This window comes from Melospiza melodia, chromosome 27 (genome assembly GCF_035770615.1).
Source record: "Melospiza melodia melodia isolate bMelMel2 chromosome 27, bMelMel2.pri, whole genome shotgun sequence".
Lineage (NCBI taxonomy): Eukaryota > Metazoa > Chordata > Aves > Passeriformes > Passerellidae > Melospiza > Melospiza melodia.
This window is the reverse complement of record NC_086220.1, coordinates 7,643,387-7,661,435: the sequence shown is the minus strand read 5'-3', so window position 1 is coordinate 7,661,435 and position 18,049 is coordinate 7,643,387. Positions and strand designations below refer to the sequence as shown.

At 42.8% G+C, this 18,049-nt stretch overlaps 1 protein-coding gene across 4 annotated transcripts; it reads right to left on the bottom strand.

The window, feature by feature from the left end:
• Positions 1-624: 624 nt before the first annotated feature.
• Positions 625-15,015, bottom strand: CLSPN (claspin). Of its 4 annotated transcripts, none has more exons than XM_063177467.1 (25): positions 14,933-15,015; positions 14,006-14,135; positions 12,984-13,447; positions 12,540-12,707; positions 11,854-11,943; positions 11,570-11,642; positions 11,204-11,312; positions 10,129-10,682; positions 9,480-9,671; positions 8,706-8,890; positions 8,075-8,277; positions 7,845-7,909; positions 7,234-7,439; positions 6,472-6,632; positions 6,159-6,385; positions 5,851-5,965; positions 5,085-5,166; positions 4,678-4,775; positions 3,955-4,119; positions 3,749-3,870; positions 3,016-3,143; positions 2,631-2,733; positions 2,464-2,546; positions 2,114-2,275; positions 625-1,915 (listed from the first exon to the last, which is right to left on the bottom strand). In XM_063177467.1, the coding sequence occupies exons 1-25, from the start codon at positions 14,969-14,971 to the stop codon at positions 1,802-1,804; spliced, it is 4,038 nt and encodes a 1,345-aa protein (XP_063033537.1). In that variant the 5' UTR covers positions 14,972-15,015; the 3' UTR covers positions 625-1,801. The 4 variants fall into 4 exon arrangements, with proteins under 4 accessions (XP_063033537.1, XP_063033538.1, XP_063033535.1 ...); XM_063177468.1 differs by lacking the exon at positions 14,933-15,015 and adding an exon at positions 14,775-14,821; XM_063177465.1 differs by lacking the exon at positions 14,933-15,015 and adding an exon at positions 14,386-14,499.
• Positions 15,016-18,049: the final 3,034 nt, after the last annotated feature.

Here is an 18,049-nt window from a genome sequence, read left to right as displayed (position 1 = left end):
GAGCAAGCACATTCTCTTGCTGCACTCTAGTGGCAGAGCAAGAGCAAAATTCTGAGAAAATGCCCAAATTTGGAGCTTGAATGTTGTTACCCAACAAAGCTGGGCTGAATTAGTTCAACTTTCATATCAGTGAAACACTGATAAAGAATTAAGTGGGTGTTCAGAAATATTTTTGTAATTTGGTGCTTCAAGAAAAGTCTGATAACGAAGAAGGAAAGGTCATTCCCCTTCCCTAAACCTCCAATCCTAAATCCAGGTACACCAATCATTAGAATTGCTGCACTGAACTAAAACAGACACTTCTTAAGAACAGGATAAAGAAAGTTTTGTCTAGGAAATAAAAATCCAAAACTATTGAAGCAGGAAAAAACCATATTCTGCAGGCCAAGAATTTTAATGCAAACCCAAGTGGAAGACTTGAGGAGTTGAAAATCCACACTCCAATAAACACAAGGGGTTGTTTTTGTTGTAATCCAATATTATTGCAGCTGTTCCTAGTGAAGGGCTGAGTTGTGGCTACAAAAAAAAGGCAGCAATGAAAAAACAGACATAGAAATAAAAAACATTGGGGGAAAAAAACCCCAAGACATGAGTGAAATCCTATAAATTAATTCTAACTGCCTCCAAAATTAAAACCATGTTTTATTGTAAAGTTGCACTTCAATTAGTACCATAATTCTTTATAACATACTGTACAATAAAATATTTTACACACAGCACATCAGGCATGTGCTCAAGATGTTACAAAATTTACAGCTCAGACATTTCCAATGGTACCAGCACCTCAGGTATGTGACATCCAGTCCCAGAGAGGTTTAGTTTTAGAGCAGGAGCCTGTGGCACCATTATCTGCTCTCCAGCTTGTGATCAGAAACATCAGGAATGCTGGACACTCTGGTTTATGTTTCTGTCACACTGTTTAGAATAGTTGTGAGTGACAATTCTTTATAAATTCCCTCATTCTAGAGCAGCCCTTTCCTTACTGGCTGCTCAGCAATGGATGGTTTCTCTTGGATGAGTGCAGCTTCCATGAAAACAACAGAATGGATGGTTAAAGATAGCCTGGAGTTGGGCAAACCAAAGCAACCCCAAATTCCCCCAGCAATGCAAATAAAACCCCCCAGACCTTTTCCTCTCCCACACGTCTCTCACATTCTTCCCTCTCCACACACATATCCATCTGCAAGTTTAAGGACATCAACAGTAATAAAAACTTGGAAAAAATCCCTTCTCATATTGCCTCAGAAGAGACTGGGACCTTTCCCACAAAGTAAACATTTCAAGGATAAATTAGTGCTTCTAAAAAGGAGAAGCTTAATAAATGCTTAACGTTAAAGAAAATAAGACACTGGAGGGAGCCACAGCTAAAACTTTGTGCTGCAATTGTAAACAAGTGTCCTGCCATGGCCAACACTGCTTCATTCTCTCCCAGAGCTGTAGAAATTCCTCCTTTATTGTGCTTTCAGCAACCTGAGGTATTTCCTTGTCACACCAATGGCATTTCCAGGTGGAACTGATACCTGTGCAGCACCTGTGAGGACAGCCCACAGCAGTGGACGTTTCCTTAATGCTTGGGAAAGATCAAGTCAGCATTTCATTCCAAACCAGGAATGGATTTTGTGCTCCCATTTGCTACAGAGGACAGAGAAAAAACAAAGCACAAAACCACAGCCTGGAAATTACTGGAACTTGTGAATGAGGTGGCACCCATTTGTTTCCTTGGCTGGTGATTTCTGGCAGATTGGCAAAATAAACTGCAGCTGGCAAAGGGGAGACAATCTCTGGCTCCAAACAGGAATATTCAGCTCTCCAAGAACTGGAAAATGCTTCTGCTTTGACTGGAGTCCTCTGAGCTTTCTACCCTGGGCCGCTTTGCTGCTGATGTTATCACTGCAGAAGGGCCTCTCTTCTTCACCTAAGGACAGTCAAATACATTAAAATTTACAAAAATGTCCAAAAAAAAAAAGCTTAAATTCTGAGTTATGAGAGAAATATTTGGCTTGAGAGCATGCAGGGAATATTTAAGACAGCAGTGCTCTTAACTGCTTGGCAGATTTCAGTGTGTATTCAAATAATCTCCACAACTGGTAGCACCTGCTACCCAAATCTTTACCTGAGGTTTTGATTTTTCCTTTGCCTCCTCACTCTTCTCTGGTGAAAGTGTATGGAAGACAAAATTCCTTGAATTTCGAGGGGCATTTGGATTGAGATCTGACATTGCTGCCAGCTTCTGAAGGACAGCTTTAGGTCTGTTCAAGAGTGACCCATTCTTTATCTGCAAGGCAAAGAAAAGCTGCATTAAAGCACTCTCACGAAACAAGGCAGGTTGCTTAGTAAGTTACTCTGCAGAGAAAATCTAATCTCTGCTCACACATCACCACAAGACCCATCAAGAGTGCCCAGAATTCAGGGGCACTGACTTGGCTGTGGTGGGAAATGCCATTTTTGAGGACTGGCACCCACCTGGATGTCACTGGCAGGTCTGAAGGCTTCAAATGGGTTCCTGGGTAGCAGAGCTGAGCCTTGTGCCACCACTGCTGGGCTGGCTGGCAGAGACAAGGGGGAAAGATCAGTTTGGGAACTTTTTCCCTCTCTTCTTTTCTTGTCACTTCAATAAAAATCAAACTCACCTTTCTTCTGCAGGGACTTGGCAGTCACTTTTTTTGCCAGCTTCATGAATGCACTGTCCCCACCAATTTCTTCCTCTTCCTCCTGCTCTTTGTTTTTTTCCTTCTGTAGAAGAGAGAAGACAATTGAAAAAAAATCATATTACAAATGGACATTTCATTCAGTATTATAAGTAATTGTCTTTATGTAAATTAATTTTTATTTACTTTCTACTGTAAGAAGTTATTGTAATTTCTTAGATATTTCATCATCCTGTTCTGTTAATGGACAGCATCACATTCAGCTGAGAAATCTGATTTAGTACTGAAGTTTAACTTGAGGAATAAACAATTTCACATCCAGCAGTGATACAGAGACTGAGCAAGCCCTTCTAGCAGCTCACCCCACCTGCTCACGGAGCCACTGCTCTCTCTCAAATCGTTCCTTCCTCCACTTCACTTCTGTCTCATCAAACTCCTCATTCTCCTCCTCGTTATCTGAATCTCTCTGAAACAAGTCCATCTGTGAAGCAAAATCTAGGCAACAAACCAAGACAGTCAGCTATCAGTTTTGAAATTGGATGCTAGTAAAAAACAACAAAAAAACCCCCAAAACCAATCAAACAAGGCAAAAAAACCCCAATCAAACAAAAAAAAAACCCCAGAATCATCCCCCAACCAATTTATGCCCGAAATATTTTATTGAGGATTAAAATGCTACTTCACACACACACACAAGCTCTGTTTTCAATCTATGAGCTCTGGATCATAGGTCACTGTGGTGGTGTCCACAGAGGTCCCAGGAAGAGGGAAGAGATGAGGATGTGACTCCCTGTTTAGAAGGCTGATTTATTATTTTATGACATATATTATATCAAGACTAAACTAAAAGAATAGAAGAAAGGAACAGGAAAAAGAATGGAATGATAACAAAAGCTTGTGACTCTCAGAGTCTGAGACAGCTGGGCTGTGATTGGCCATTAATTACAAACAACCACATGAGACCAATCACAGATGCACCTGTTGCATTCCACAGAGGTAGATAATTATTATTTACATTTTGTTCCTGAGGCCTCTCAGCTTCTCAGGAGGAAAAGGTCCTAAGGAAAGGCTTTTTCACAAATGTGTGTGTGACAGCTCACCTATGTTCTTCCATCTGAACCTCCTGGTCCTGCCTGGGCCATCACTGTGCAGGTCCCCATCCAGCAGGTACCGCTCCTGGTACAGGCGGAGCTGCCGCTTGTCATCGTCCAGCATGGCCTTCCTGCCAGCACAGGGGACAGGGACAGGTTAGCACAGCTCAGCCAGGGCCTCCCACACCCAAAAACCTCCTGAGAATGGCACTGACATGTGGAATTTCTGTATTTGGTTTCCTAATTCCGCATCGTTTGGGAGCTCCTCGTCGATAATCTCCTCTTCGTATTCGTTCAGGTCTTCACCATCGTACTCATCCTCACTTCCCACATCACTCCCCGACAGCTCTGCTTCCTCTTCCATGAAATCTTGCAGTTTTCTAGGAAAAAAAGTCAAAAGTTCAGTTTAGGAGCAAAACAGCCATCACACAAATCTTCTGAAAGCAAGATTTATCTTTTGACACGAAGTGAACGCATTTCCTAAGGATGCGTCCTAATTTCTCATGTAATTTTTGGAAAGACCAAGCCTTGAGTTCTTGCACATTTACACACATAGCCTGGCATCATGTGACACCCCAAATCATTGCCATTCACCAGATTCCAAAGATGATGGCAATAACTGTCAACTCTGGGTTTTTCTTGCTAGAACAAGTAAGATCTTAAGACATGAGGAATGACAACAATATTCTTGCATTCCTTTTTTTTTGGTCATAAAAATATGCTGCACTGGTTTAATTGTGGCTTTTTGATTTCCATATATAATGGAAATCATCTATAAGCCACAAGAGACACAGTTAAATTCATGCACCATGACAGCTCCAAAGTAAAAAACCAGACCATATAAACATCTGCTAGAGAGGGAATAATTCTAAACTAAACTTCTAGTGCTATTAATATTCTATTTTCTTTGGTAATTAAAGATTTTTTAAAATAATTACAGTTTTTTCTTTAAGCCTGGTCTATGTCTCAGCACTTCTTCTTCTTCTTCATCACTGAGTTCTTCTTCTTCAGCAGCACTATCTTCACCTTTTTCATCCTGTCAAAGAAAAAGTTTCCAGAAATAAGAAATTTCCCAGAGTGGATTGCTTTGTAACCACAGATTTGTCTGTTCTTCAATTAACAAGACACTAAAACATCAGGCATATTTCAAAGGATTTGCCTTTTTCACTGTACCATTATATTAAAGAGATCTTTAACATAATCCAAAGTTTGCTCTGAAAAATGTTTCAGTAGCATGTTAGGGAAGTTGTGGTACTTTGCATTGATGGATATATTAAAAACCTAGAAAGATAAATGGAATTTTATCCATTTTATCCAGCAGCTGCCAGGCTCCATCAGTTCACACCTCTTCACTTGCACAGGCCTCATCATCTGTTAAAAGCTGAAAACCACCAAGTTCTTCTTGTTCCTCCTCTTCTTCCTCTTCCCTAAGGAAAACATAAATGGGAGAAAAGCATTTTCAGTTTCTCTCCAGTAAATCAAGGCAATGTTTCAACACCCACCTCAGCTGCTATCAAGCAATTCCCTGGGAGTGCTCAGAGCTCCAATCTGCCAGCAGCATTTAGCAATAAATGCCTCAAATCCCCATTTGAGTTGATGTTTTAAGACTTCAGGTTTTCTCTTGCAGAAACCATGGGACAAGCACTGATTTTTCCAATTTTTTTCCTCCTCTCAAATTTCTCTTGGATCCCCTTAACATTCCCACTTATTAAGCCTCACTGTCCTTTTGTCAGGCAGCCATACACTCTCCAATTTAGTCAATAAAAAACTCCAAGTATCCAACTTTACATTTGGTTATGGCAACAGCCCAGAACAGACTCCAAAAAGTCCCACTTTTAATCATCTTTTCTCAGTTTAAAGGAAGTTCTTCACTGTTTCTTTCACTATCAGTGTAAGACAAAGGATTTCCCTTCACAGTAGCTGTGGGAAACAGTTTATGCTGCCAATTAGAGTAATTGCTGAGCAATTTGCAATATTCCTCCCCTTCACCTCCAAAACAAAGCACACTTGCACTGGCAGCAAATTGCTGTTAAACAGGAAAACACTTCTAAGAGTGAAACAAGACAGTTACCAGAATTAACTTCTGTAAATTTTAGGAGAGCAATGCTAACCTGTCTGTGGGAAAGGAGCCTGAGCAGAGCTCCAGAGCCTCTGCCATTGGATCTTCTATGTCACTGTCTTTTTCTAACTTGGAAGACACTGAAGAAGCCCATGTGGGAGAACCTGCTACAGAAAGAAATATGATGCAACTTATTTCTGCTCTTAAAGTGTCAGAGAACACCCCAGAAATAAAACTGCACATGCTCCCAACAAAGACAAAACTCCACATGTGGCATCAGCACCCAGGCTTGAAGTCACCTCAGCTAAAAACCTCTAAACCAAGTAACCAGCAAAGCTGAAAGGAGAACTCAGGACATACTCTGAGACACAAATTTCCCTGAACAAAGGTTGAGCAGCTCCTCCATGTTCTGCTTTTTGGTGCTGCTGGTGTTTGGCACGTGCTCAGCTTGGCTGCTGAACTGCCCAGAACACAGGTCCAGCAACTCATCCATGTTGGCATCCATGGCATTCTCATCCATGCTAGCCAGTGGCAGCTGGTGCTTTGAGGACTGGTATTTGTTCCTGTGCTGTCCAACATTCAAGAACCTGAAAGAAAGACTACAGTTAGAAAAATCTTGCTGGTTTGCACATCCTATTTCTGTTAAACACCGTCCTTTACACCCATCACTCACCCATCTGCATCAAGCAGCTGGCTTTGAGTGTCATCTTCCAGGGAAAACTGAAACCTTGATTCCCCAGCTCCTGGAAATAAACTCTTGGGCTCAGGAGAGGCATTATAGAGGTCCTGGGAATCTTCTATGGGAAGAGAAGGCTCAGAGGTCTTTCCAGAGCTCTAGTCAAGGGAATACAAAAATATAGAAGTTGTTTAGCAAGGATTTGTTCAGTTAAGTTTAGCAAGAAGTTGTTAAGCAAATTGTTTAGTTTAAATCTAAATGCAAGGGGCACTGGAACAGACTTCCCAGAGAAGCTGTGGCTGCCCCATCCCTGAGAGTGTTCCTGGCCAGGTTGGAAGGGGCTTGGAGCAGCCTGGGACAGAGGAAAGTGTGGGATGAGATGAGCTCTGAGGTTCCTTCCAACCCAAACCATGCAGGAATCAAATTATGTCCATGCTGCTCCACTACACCACAGGAGTTCACTGCCATCAGATGTTGTGTAGCCCATGTAAGCATTCTTAAAACCATATTTATGATGCACATATTTTAGATATCAATCCAGATTATAGCATCATTTCATTAGTGATTTAGAATATAAGTTTTATAATGTCATTTTTTTATCCATTCCAATGTAGACACAAACCCAAGGGGCAGTTTGCTCTTCTGAGATCTCACTGATACCAAAGCATTTGTCTGGGTTGATTCTTTGGACCATCAGGATAAAATACATTTATTTACTTCCCACCGTGTTAGTATAAGACACAACCAGGAGAATCTCACCTTGGAAGCAGAGCTGATAAAACTTGTTTTGAAGAATCCTGGGGAGGGGGACCTGAACCCCCCTGCTGCAGGGAAGAAGCTCCCTCCCCTGGAGGCCTGCTTGTTACAGGGCTGGTAGGATGGGATCATGGAGCCAATGAACTCAAAGCTGCTGTTGTGGCTGTTCTCCTTTGGCAGTGCTGGTAGAGAAAATGAATCATCATCCTCTGGAAATAAAAAAAAAATATAGTGCTTAATTTTTTCTGTGTGTGTGTAATCCAGCAAAACCTCAATGTAATATTTTGCAGCACTGACACCTTGCTAAAAATTCATTTTGTGGTCATGTTGGATTTCCTTCTTCTCACAGGAAGCATATTACACATTTTTACTTATCTTATTGATTTCTGACATTTCTTATTTCTTCCAGTATTATTTTGAACAGTATTTTTCCCTCTAGTTTTTTCAAGACCACCCATTTTTCATCTGAACTTTTAAAATCATACTGTATGTATATACAGGTGATGAAATAACAGAAATACTGAATACTAGTCTTAAACAGAAGCTTTTACATATGCTAAGTAATAAAAAAAAGGGAAAAAAGGCAATTATCTAGGGCAATAATTCTACTTTACCTAACTTGTTAGGTCCTTTGTCTACAGTTTCTTCCATTTCCAGTTTTTCATCAGGAAGAGAATATCTGCAATTCATAAAAGGTATGTGCTAATAAATTAAGGATGAATTGCAAAAAAACCCCAAGGTAACACAAAAATACTTTAAAAGGGCTTTTTATATTAAAAAATCTACACATGCTGATCAAATTTAAAATTTCTCAGTCACCATTTTTAAGGCTTGCATTATTTACCCCATTTTTGAGGAGCTGTCCTTAAAAAGCATCAATGTAGACTCTGTTGAAGGATGTTTCAAAACAGAATCACCATGCTCAGATTTCTCCAGCTTTTCTCCATCAATTGATTCTTTGTCAGTTTCTTTATCACCATCTTCCACGTGTTTCTCTTCTGGATCTTCATTATCTTCCTCTGCTTCATCAAGGAGAAATTCTGAATTCTAAAAAACATCCCCAAGGAGAAATTCTGAATTCTAAAAAACATCCCCAAGGAGAAATTGTGAATTCTAAAAAACATCCCCAAACACAGCACAGATATTGATTATTGTCATGGCAAACCCTACCCCAGGTGAGGCACGTGAGCTGTTTGGCCCTGCCAGCAATGAGACAAGGATTTATAAAAAGAAGTGGCATCAAAACCTTTTAAACATTTCTATTTGATTTTATAGTGTTTAGATAAATAAAGAAAATACTCATGGATTCAAGGTTAGACAATCCATATGAATATGAAAAGTATAGAATTTTTTAGTTTCTAGGAAGAATTCTTAGCAATTCCCCTAATCAGTAGTGCACAAAAGTTCCATTCCTCAGGGAAGAAGAAGGAGAACAGAGATGCTGATGAGCTTATGGAGAAATGCTGCATACAGACCTCATGATCACCTTCTTCTTCTTCTTCCTCCTCAGACTCATCTGTCATCTCTTCTTCCTCCTCCTCTTCCTCCAGCATCTCCTCATTGTCCAGCTTGAACAGCGCGTGCCGCTTCTGCCGCTCCTCGGTCCTGCGCAGCTTCATGGCCTCCTGCAGCTTGGCCTTCAGGGCCTGCAGCTTTTCACCTGCACAGGAAGAGATTCAGGGAAGGTTTTGGGTTGGAAGAGACCCTAAAGTTCACCCCTTTCCACCACTGCCACGGGCAGGGATACCCTCTACCAGACCGGGTTGCTCCAAGCCCTGTCCAAGCTGGGCTCGGACATTCCCAGGGATGGGGCAGCCCCAGCTTCTCATGGAAACAAGAAAAATCTAAGGAATTATTCACAAAGATCTGACTGAGGCTGTCCCACTGCTATTTCAGTGGTCTACCAAGAATTCTTTTATAAAAACAAGGCTATCCATTAGGGGGAACATACCCAGTAATCTTACAGAAGAAGATCCCTTCACCTGTATTCTGTAGGGCAGCACTAAGAAACATTTTCCTCTCATGCTGTGTTTTCCAATTCAATCCCTGTCTCTTCTTCTCTTCTTCCCCCACCTCTTTTACCAAGAATTCTTTTATAAAAACAGGGCCATCCATTAGGGGGAACATACCCAGTAAACTTACAGAAGAAGATCCCTTCACCTGTATTCTGTAGGGCAGCACTAAGAAACATTTTCCTCTCATGCTGTATTTTCCAATTCAATCCCCGTCTCTTCTTCTCCCCCACCAACCTGGCTTTTTGTGGACTGCTTCCTCCAGGCTCTCTGCAGCCAAAACTGCTGGCACCACATCTGCTCTCAGCTCCTCCTTCCCATCAGATGTTGTTTCCTTACGGATGATGTTCATATTTATGGCCCGTTCCCCTTTGGATCTGGATGTCTGCAGAGTGTGCTTCAAGAAACGTGCTTTCAGGGCTTCTAGTTCTTGAAAGAAACATTAATTAAATTAATGTGATAGCATGGAAAAGCACTGATTGTTAAAAGAGTAGGTCCTTAAGCATTTTTTGCCCCCAAAGTTTAGTTTAAAGCTAAGTTTAAAAAAGGATAGCTTAAAGCTAAGTCTTGAATACTAAAATATTTGCAAAACTATTCTATTCAACTAATAATAAACCACCACAGAATATTTATGCTGCAGCTTGTATTTAATTAATATTAGCTACTATTAAACTATCTTACCATTGACTACCATTTGTCCACAAGACCTCAATTCCCTTCCAGCCCAGCCTCCCATCCACCAACCAATTCTAAATTTCTGTTAACATATCTCAAAGAATCCATACTAAGTATGTCAATGTGCCTGACTGTTCTAACACCTCAATATTTCTGAGTTTTCCAGCCAAGCTCAGATCAACACTGCTTAGGACTACAACACAAGTGATACCTTTATTTGAATCAGCTTCCTCGAGGTTTATGAAGGATTCATTGTCAGAGCAGATTCTGGGCTGGATGGACAGGTCTATGCCCAGTTCACGAAGTTTATCCAGCTTGGATTTCCTCACTTTTTCAGGCTGTGCCACCAGCCCAGGCCCCACTTGTGGAGTGTTTGTTTCCCCTTCTACATCTGGTGCTGTTTCCCCTCTTTCCATGAGGGCATCTCCAGATGCTGGAGGAATTTCACTCTCCTTTTGCTCATCACAGTCAGTGCTCAGGCAGTTGGAGAGCTGCTGTTCCTTTGCGTTATCATCAGTTACAGTCTCTGTAACTGCATCAGAATCCTCCCTGTCCTGCCTGGGCTGCTCAGCACAGTCCTCTGGCAAGTTCCTCCCTTCAGCAGCAAGAGGCTCAGTGACAGAAGCATCAACATCTCTGCCCAGGTTCATTTCTGGCTCAGCAGCTGCTGATTGATCACCTTCCATTGGCCCATCTTTGCCATCCTTGCTCAAGCTCCCAACAGTTGCAGATTCTTCATTTAGGGGCAGCTGGTACTTAGAGGACCTAAAAGAGGAAGAAAGAAACACACCACCCATGGTTAGTGTGAAAGGGAGAGAAGGCTGAGGACAAACTGAGAGGAATAAATAATTTCCTAATTATTGTCATTAATGTGTAGGAAGAGATGCAGGACAGAAATCGGGAAAGCTTCATGAGAACTTAAGGAAGTGTAAAAGTTTTGTACTGGTTACAGTAGCAGAGTATGAAATTCCTGAGGGATTTTGTGACTACTGTAGCTGCAGTATTTTAACACACATTACTCAGAGAAGAAACAGTCCAAGTAAAATACTGGGGTTCAGCCTAAATCCCATTAAAGTAACTCTGCATCAGCAAGTTCCTTCATATGAGTGACTCCTGGCTCTGATCACTTCAACATTATGACTCTGTAAGGAGAGCAGCATTGCCTGATGTTTAGCAATGACATTCTCATAATTTTTATGGATTTAAAGTTTGGTTATCCTCCAAAGAAAAGCTAGAGACACCTAAAGTTTATGAAAAAATTGGATGAGGAAGGTTTAAGTCCTTACTTCAGCAGGGCCATGGCATTTCCTTGACATGCTGGTCGAGGTCTGCTCTTGTAGAAGTCATGAACACTTTTGGCCTCAGGCACGTGATATGGGAGAGACACTGATGATTCTGCCAGAGAAATACAGTGAGAGAAGATTTAAAACATCATCTGAGCCCTTTATTTGATAACAAATATCTTTTATTTTCATTAGTTACAAAAATACCTTTAACAGGTCTTTCAATAAAAATGGTCTTGCACCCTTCAACCCTCAATAAGTCACATTAGGTCAAAGAAGGCTCTAACCTTCTGGGTAAATTCTTTCAATTTCTCCTCTGAATTTCTGAACAGTTTAAATTATTTATATGTAAAGGAGTATAAGTTTTACCTCTAAGAAGTCGTTGGGTCTCACTGTGCAGTTGTTTAATGGCTTCTTTACTCAGCCGTGCTGCTTTCCGCTCCTTAGGGGAAAAAAGAAAGGTTTCTGAAGCCAGGGAACAAAACATGGGGCTCTCTCTCTGCTTCTTAAATAGCTTATTTTTCCTTCCAAACAGCAAGGAGTCAAAATAAAGCATCCAGTTTAAAAAATAAAACAAAACCACACTGTGCACACAAAACCATTTTAGTCGCGACAAACAACAATCCAGAGCTTTAAAAAGATGAAGACCTCACCTTCCTTTTGGGCTCCTTTAATACACGCTCCTCATTCTCCTCATCAAATACATGCTTGTAGCCTTCACTGTCAGGAAAATGTTCTTTGTTCTATGGGGCACAAGAAGAAATTCAATGATTTCTATCAAGGGCAAACACATAAAAAATAACTGCACAGAGCTACCACTGGTCAGCAAAGCCAGCAAGTGTCTCATGAACCAGCACAGACCCCACACATGGGCTGATTCCAAAGCTCCTACTCCAGAATTATCTTTTTAATTGGCCAGAACAACATCTCTCCATCTCTAAAAACAAGAACCAGAAGGCTCTTGTCTCTTCTGCCCAGCAGCACAACCCCACCACGGTCACAGAGAGTTTTAGAATCTGTTCAGGTACAAATTCCTGCTAAATCCAGTAACCATGGAATGATTTGGGTTGCTAAAGACCTCGAAGTTTATCGCATTCCAGCTCCTTCCACTGTCCCAGGCTGCTCCAAGCCCTGTCCAGCCTGGCCTTGGGCACTGCCAGGGATCCAGGGGCAGCCACAGCTGTGGCTTTGACATTAATTTAAAATGTGGCACTCTGTGCCAGGGCCTCCCCACTCTCACAGGGAAAAATTCCTCCCCAATATCCCATCCAAACCTATTTTCTATCAGTTCCAAAGACAGTACATTTACAATATTTTTTGTATCACAGCCAACTGTTACCTTGTAGTGTTTCATTTTGTTTTTCACAGCTGCTCGTATGGATTCTAGGGACTCTTCATCCTCAGGGGATTGATCATCCTCCTCCTCCAAGCCATTATCAAAGAGGTCTTTGTCATCCAGAAGACATCCACTGTCATTGAAGGGAAACCTCTCACCACCATCCACCTGCTTCCAGAAGAATAAATTATTTGTGTGATTCCTTTCAGAAGGCCCCTTTAGTTCTTTGACATTCATTTAAAATGGCATTAAATCATCAAGTGTTAGGTTTTGTACTTCCTTAAACTGCAAATTCAATGCAATTTAACTGAAATGAACATGCAGATTTTGTATGTTGTGGATCTCAACCTGCTGCAGGAATGTGAAGTTTTGAACAGAACAACCACAAGCAATAATAAATTTAACACAGATTAGAAATTATCTGAGGTTTTGTGCCTAAACACCCACCTCTGCCACAGGTTTCTTCTCTTTCCTCAGCTGTTTAATTGACTCCATTATTTTCTCCTTCTCTTTTCTCCTCCTGGATTTTGCTCCAGCCTCTTTTGGCGGCTCCTCTTCAACATCATGTTTATGTTTATGCTTTCTGTACTTTTTCCCAGATTTTAGGGGTCTCTCCTGTCCCAGCTCACCCTCAGGCAAGGAAGAGCTCTTGCCTGTTTCAAGGTTTTCAATCTGCAGTGGGTCCCCAGTGTCACTGCCATCACTGTCCAGCAGAGCTGGAAGGATTCGATGGGATTTTTTCTTCTTTTCAGCAGCAAAATTCTCCTTTTGCTCCCCATTTTCCTTGTCCTCAGTCAAAGCATCTTCCTGCACAGCTGAGCCTCCATCCTCCTCCTCCTCTTCACTCTCACTGTCCTCAAGCACCTTCTGGTTTTTTGCTTTTTTACGCACAAAAATTTCTTCTTCTGAATCTGGCAAAAGACATGAAAATAAAAAAGTGCAACAAATTAATCAAAAAACAACCAAATTTACAGCCATTAAATCTGCCAAATATCATCATCCACAGCAAATGAGCTTCTCATGGAAGCATGAAAAATCTTTCATGCTCCAAACTCGACTTTCCAAAATCCACTTCTCCCCAGAGAACAGCATTTAATTAACCCAAATTGATGTTAAAGGCTTTTAACCTTAAAAAAGAAAAGGCAAAGCTGAAAACCCTTCACTAGTAGTGCCTTGCCTTGAAATAGTAATAAAAATCACTACATAGACTAAACAAAACAGGGAAAAAAAGTGAATAAGTAATTAGTAATAAGTAAAAAGTGATTAAGTAATTAAACACATCCCATTCAGTCTCTTTCTTTCTGTAGCTCATAAAATACTCTTCAGATGGTTAAAGACGCCTGCTCACATTCTGGGCAGCAACAAGAATTTGGATTCCTACAAGTCAAGCAGTGACAATCTCCTAAAAGGTATTTATGAAACAAAAAATGTAATTTTGGAGAAAAACAATTCATGGGAATGTTACAGACCTCTGTCCTCGAAGGATGCTGTGCTCTTGCCAAGGGGCCCTGGGGATGCTGTCTCACAGCTGCCCTGGCCACTGTCGGAGTCGCTGTCCAGGGGTTTCTGCAAGTCTGGGTTCAAATCCTCCAGTGGAAGCTACAAAGCAAAATTCGATTTTTCTTAATGGAGTAAAAATGTCCTAATTTTTAATGGGGTAACATATTGTTTATGCAGTCCTGACTGCTGGCACCCAAATTCATTCTAAAACTTTGGCTAAGCTCTCACACACAATGAAATCCACATGCTGTCTCCTTATATTTTAATTATGATATTTACATATTTATTAAAATTTATTTTTACCCTTGATATTTACCATATTTATCAATACAAATGGCTATTCACATACACGGGAGTATATATGCGAGTTTGCACAGCAAAAACACAGCATCGACATTGGCTGGTGTGATCGTACTCAGACCGGACAACTTTTACTCGTTACTTTATTATTTATTAATTTTATTAATTTTATGAATTTTATTCAGAGCTGGCACGGCGGGCCCAGCAGCCGTCCCGGCATGCACCGCGCCCACAGAGACCGGCTGAGCGCGGCCTTCCCAGCGTGCCCCGCGGGCGGCAGGGCGGGCGCGGGGCATGCCGGGAGCTGTAGTCTGACAGGAAGGGCGAGCCCAGCCAAGGCGCGGAACCGCCCGTGATCAAGAGAGGCGGGCAGCGGTGGCCGGTGGCTGGTGGCTACTGACTCCGCCATCGGCACTGCAACCTGAACGAGCACCGTACCGGAATGGTTACTGGAACCGCCATCTCCCTCGCTGTCCCTCCAGGGCCTTACACCTCACCACCGCCCGAGGAGCCGCAAGGCCTCAGGCAGCCGCGAGCTGCCTCCGCCGTCAGCAGCCGGCCGGCCATGCCGAACGGAGGGGAGCGGCAGGACTCACCTCAACGGAGCCCTCCGTTGTTACCGGTACCGCCGCCATGGCCCGCCCGCGCTCCCGCCGCCCGGGGACCGCTTCGAGCCTTCGCGCGCTGCCCTGGCCCCGCCCCGTCCCGGCATCACCCAATGGCTGCCCAGAACAGCGCCGTGAGCCCCGCCCCCGACCGCCTTGCTGGGCGGGGTTCACCAAAGCCACGCCCCCTCTGCATGGACCAATCGCTGCTCCCGTCCTCAGGCCGCCCGCGCGCGCTATTGCGCCGCCTGGCGGTGGGGGCGCTCCCCGCGCCCGGGCTGAGGCGGGACCGTGAGGGGACACGAGGGGACACGAGGGGACACGAGAGGATATGAGGGACCGAGGGGGAGCGAGAGGGACGTGAGGGGCTGTGAGGGAGCGAAAGGGACGAGAAGAGATGCGAGGGGACCTGGGAGGCCGAGCGGGTCGTGGAGGACTGAGAGGAGTTATGAGGACACGAGAGGGGACGTGAGGGACCAAGAAGGGTTCGTGAGGGACCGAAAAGGGTTCGTGAGGGACCAAGAGTGGATGAGAGGGGCCGTGAAGGCCCCGGGAATTCACATCCCTGTCAATTATCGACATTGTGGGGACGGGGCTCTGCTGCCAAAGCATTTCACATTGTTTCATGCGTTAAATAGAGCCTATGTTTCGTTCTGATCTTCGGGATATGCTACATGTCGTGTCTCCGGGTGAGAGCACACGAGTCAAGCTCATGGATATTAGATACACACAGCAATTACTGTCAGCAGTGTCCTATTTACAGAATAAAATACATGCACTTTCCATTGGGTGCTGTACAGACATAGTCTGAGCCAGCCCCACTCATGTTAGGTGAATGAAGGCTCAAACCTTTTGGGTAAATTCTTTCCATTTCTTTCAATTTCTCTCTTGAATTTCTGCATATTCCCTCTACATAGAAAAGACGTAAGTTTTACCTCTCGTAAGTCATCAAGTCTCATTATGTAGTTATTTAACAACTTCTTTGCTTAACCTTGCTGCTTAATGCTCCTTAAGGGAAGAAAAGAAAGGCTTCTGGAGACAGAAAAATTTACTGAAAACACAAAAGTCAATGAAGAACTACTCCACAGATGCAAATCACTTCATACTTCACAGATTACACAAAATATTCGAAGTTGGAAGGGACCCACAAGGATCATCAAGTCCAAGTGCAAGGTGAATGGCCCATACAGGGATATTCTAGTACAGAGTCAATCCAAATATAAAAATATTCTACATTATCCATTTTTGTTACATTTAGTTGTGAAGTTCTTTTGCAAGTAGCTGGAGGGAGAGCCCTGAGCTGGGGTGAGTGTCAGGGACCCTGTTCTGATCCACAATTGGGGGTATTTGGCACTTTTTTCATAATTACAATTACTTTGTAGAACATCCTGCTACAGTAATACATTTCCTTCCAAGTGACCCAGTGGGAATCTGCTGTCACTGAAGGCCAGGAAAAAATAAGAAGTGTTTTGGGGTGTTTGGTCAGTTTTTGGGGTGTTTTGTTGTTATGGTTTTGTCAGATGGACTGATCTACCATGACAGTTCACATGGAGCCGACAAGCCTGAGAACAAAGGAAGTGAGAAAAGCAAACATCCGTGAAACCCACCACAAACAGCACAATTCTGCTTTCTTCTAGCTGCTGCAGGAGCTGCAGTAATTAATTCAATAATGAGTGTTTAGTAACAGAGGGACAGATGCTGGCTCTGCACAAACACACCTCCTCAGGGCTGCGTCAGGATGAGAGTCAGAGTCAGCTGACAAGAAAAAGGTGAGAAAAAGATTGGCCTTATTAGGTAATTTCTGATCCTGGGTTCTTACTCATACCTGGCACCCAGAGGCAGCCACGGAACAGGTAAAATGTTTGCCATGAAGGAGGTTCTAAGTGTCACACAGAGTTTTAGCACTGGATCAAGCCCCGTGTTAAGACATTTATGTTATAAAAGCTAGTTTAGGAGTCTGTTTTCTACTAAACAACATACTCTTTCCTCAGCTTGTGGCAGATGAAGTGTTTAGAAGGAAATCCTCAGAGATAATCCTGTCATAACTCTGATCTGTCATTCCCAAATCCAGCCTTGACCCTGGAAATGTGGCTGTTTTCAAGATAAGGCTGGGTTAATATAGAGAAATGGGGTTCTGACTGCTGTGGCAGTGGGGATGTCTCACTGTGTGTGTAATATTTATCAAGTTAATTGAATTTATAATGCAGTGAGTAAAGGCTTTAGTTATCACACTCAACATCTTACAGGACTGAGCCTTTGTATTGCAGATTTCTGGAGACAGAGATTGTATCTTTGGTGGTTTTTTTGAAAGTACTATCTGTGTTTTTTGCATGTTTTTTATACATAGATATGATGAATAATAGCATGGAAATGTTGCCAGATGTTGTGGAGTTTGTTACTGGTCTGGTAAAACTGGTTTTTTCCTCAGGTGTTCATCCCCTGCTGTCAGGGAATTATGAGAGAATCTCAGATCTATGTGAGAATCTCAGATTCCATTTAATTTTAAAATAGATTTTGATGTTTCAACTTGGAAAATATCAGCCCCATAGGTTAAAAAAAGGCAAATAAAGTGGACTCAGCATTTATTATTTATAAAATGTTTTGACTTCTGATTTTCTGGTGAGTCAGCAGGGAGCTGTTGGTTAAACAGAACCCAGGAGGTGCACAAGGGAGCAGCTCGCTAAAACAGCATAAACTGCTTAAAAAGGCAAAAACTCCCTAAGCTTTTTATTAATGACACGTGGCTGGAAGTGTTGTCTCTTTAACAGAGGACAAATTTGTTGTCTGTGAGGATAAGGGGACATGGCCACGGTAAAGTTGTCCCCAGGAGCTGAATGCCCTGGTCAGTGGGACACCATGGGTTCCCAGGCAGCTCCTGGGTGGTGTTCAAGGTTGTGCCAGCCACTGGTGGATCTCCAGCCCTTGTGGATCTCCAGGCACTGGTGGATATCCAGCCACTGATGGATCTCCAGCCACTTGTGGATATCCAGCCACTCGAGGATCTCCAGCCCTTGTGGATCTCCAGCCACTGATGGATCCCCAGCCACTGATGGATCTCCAGCTATTGGTGGATATCCAGCCACTTGTGGGTCTCCAGCCCTTGTGGAT

Coding starts and splice junctions, on each gene's coding strand:
- CLSPN (XM_063177465.1), bottom strand. CDS start 14,433: ATGTCGATGCTGTGTTTTTGCTGTGCAAACTCGCATATATACTCCCGT. Junction 8,891..9,479: donor AGCAGTCCACAAAAAGCCAG/GTTGGTGGGGGA, acceptor CTTCCTGTGCAG/GTGAAAAGCTGCAGGCCCTG. Junction 4,776..5,084: donor AGGCCTGTGCAAGTGAAGAG/GTGTGAACTGAT, acceptor TTTCTTTGACAG/GATGAAAAAGGTGAAGATAG.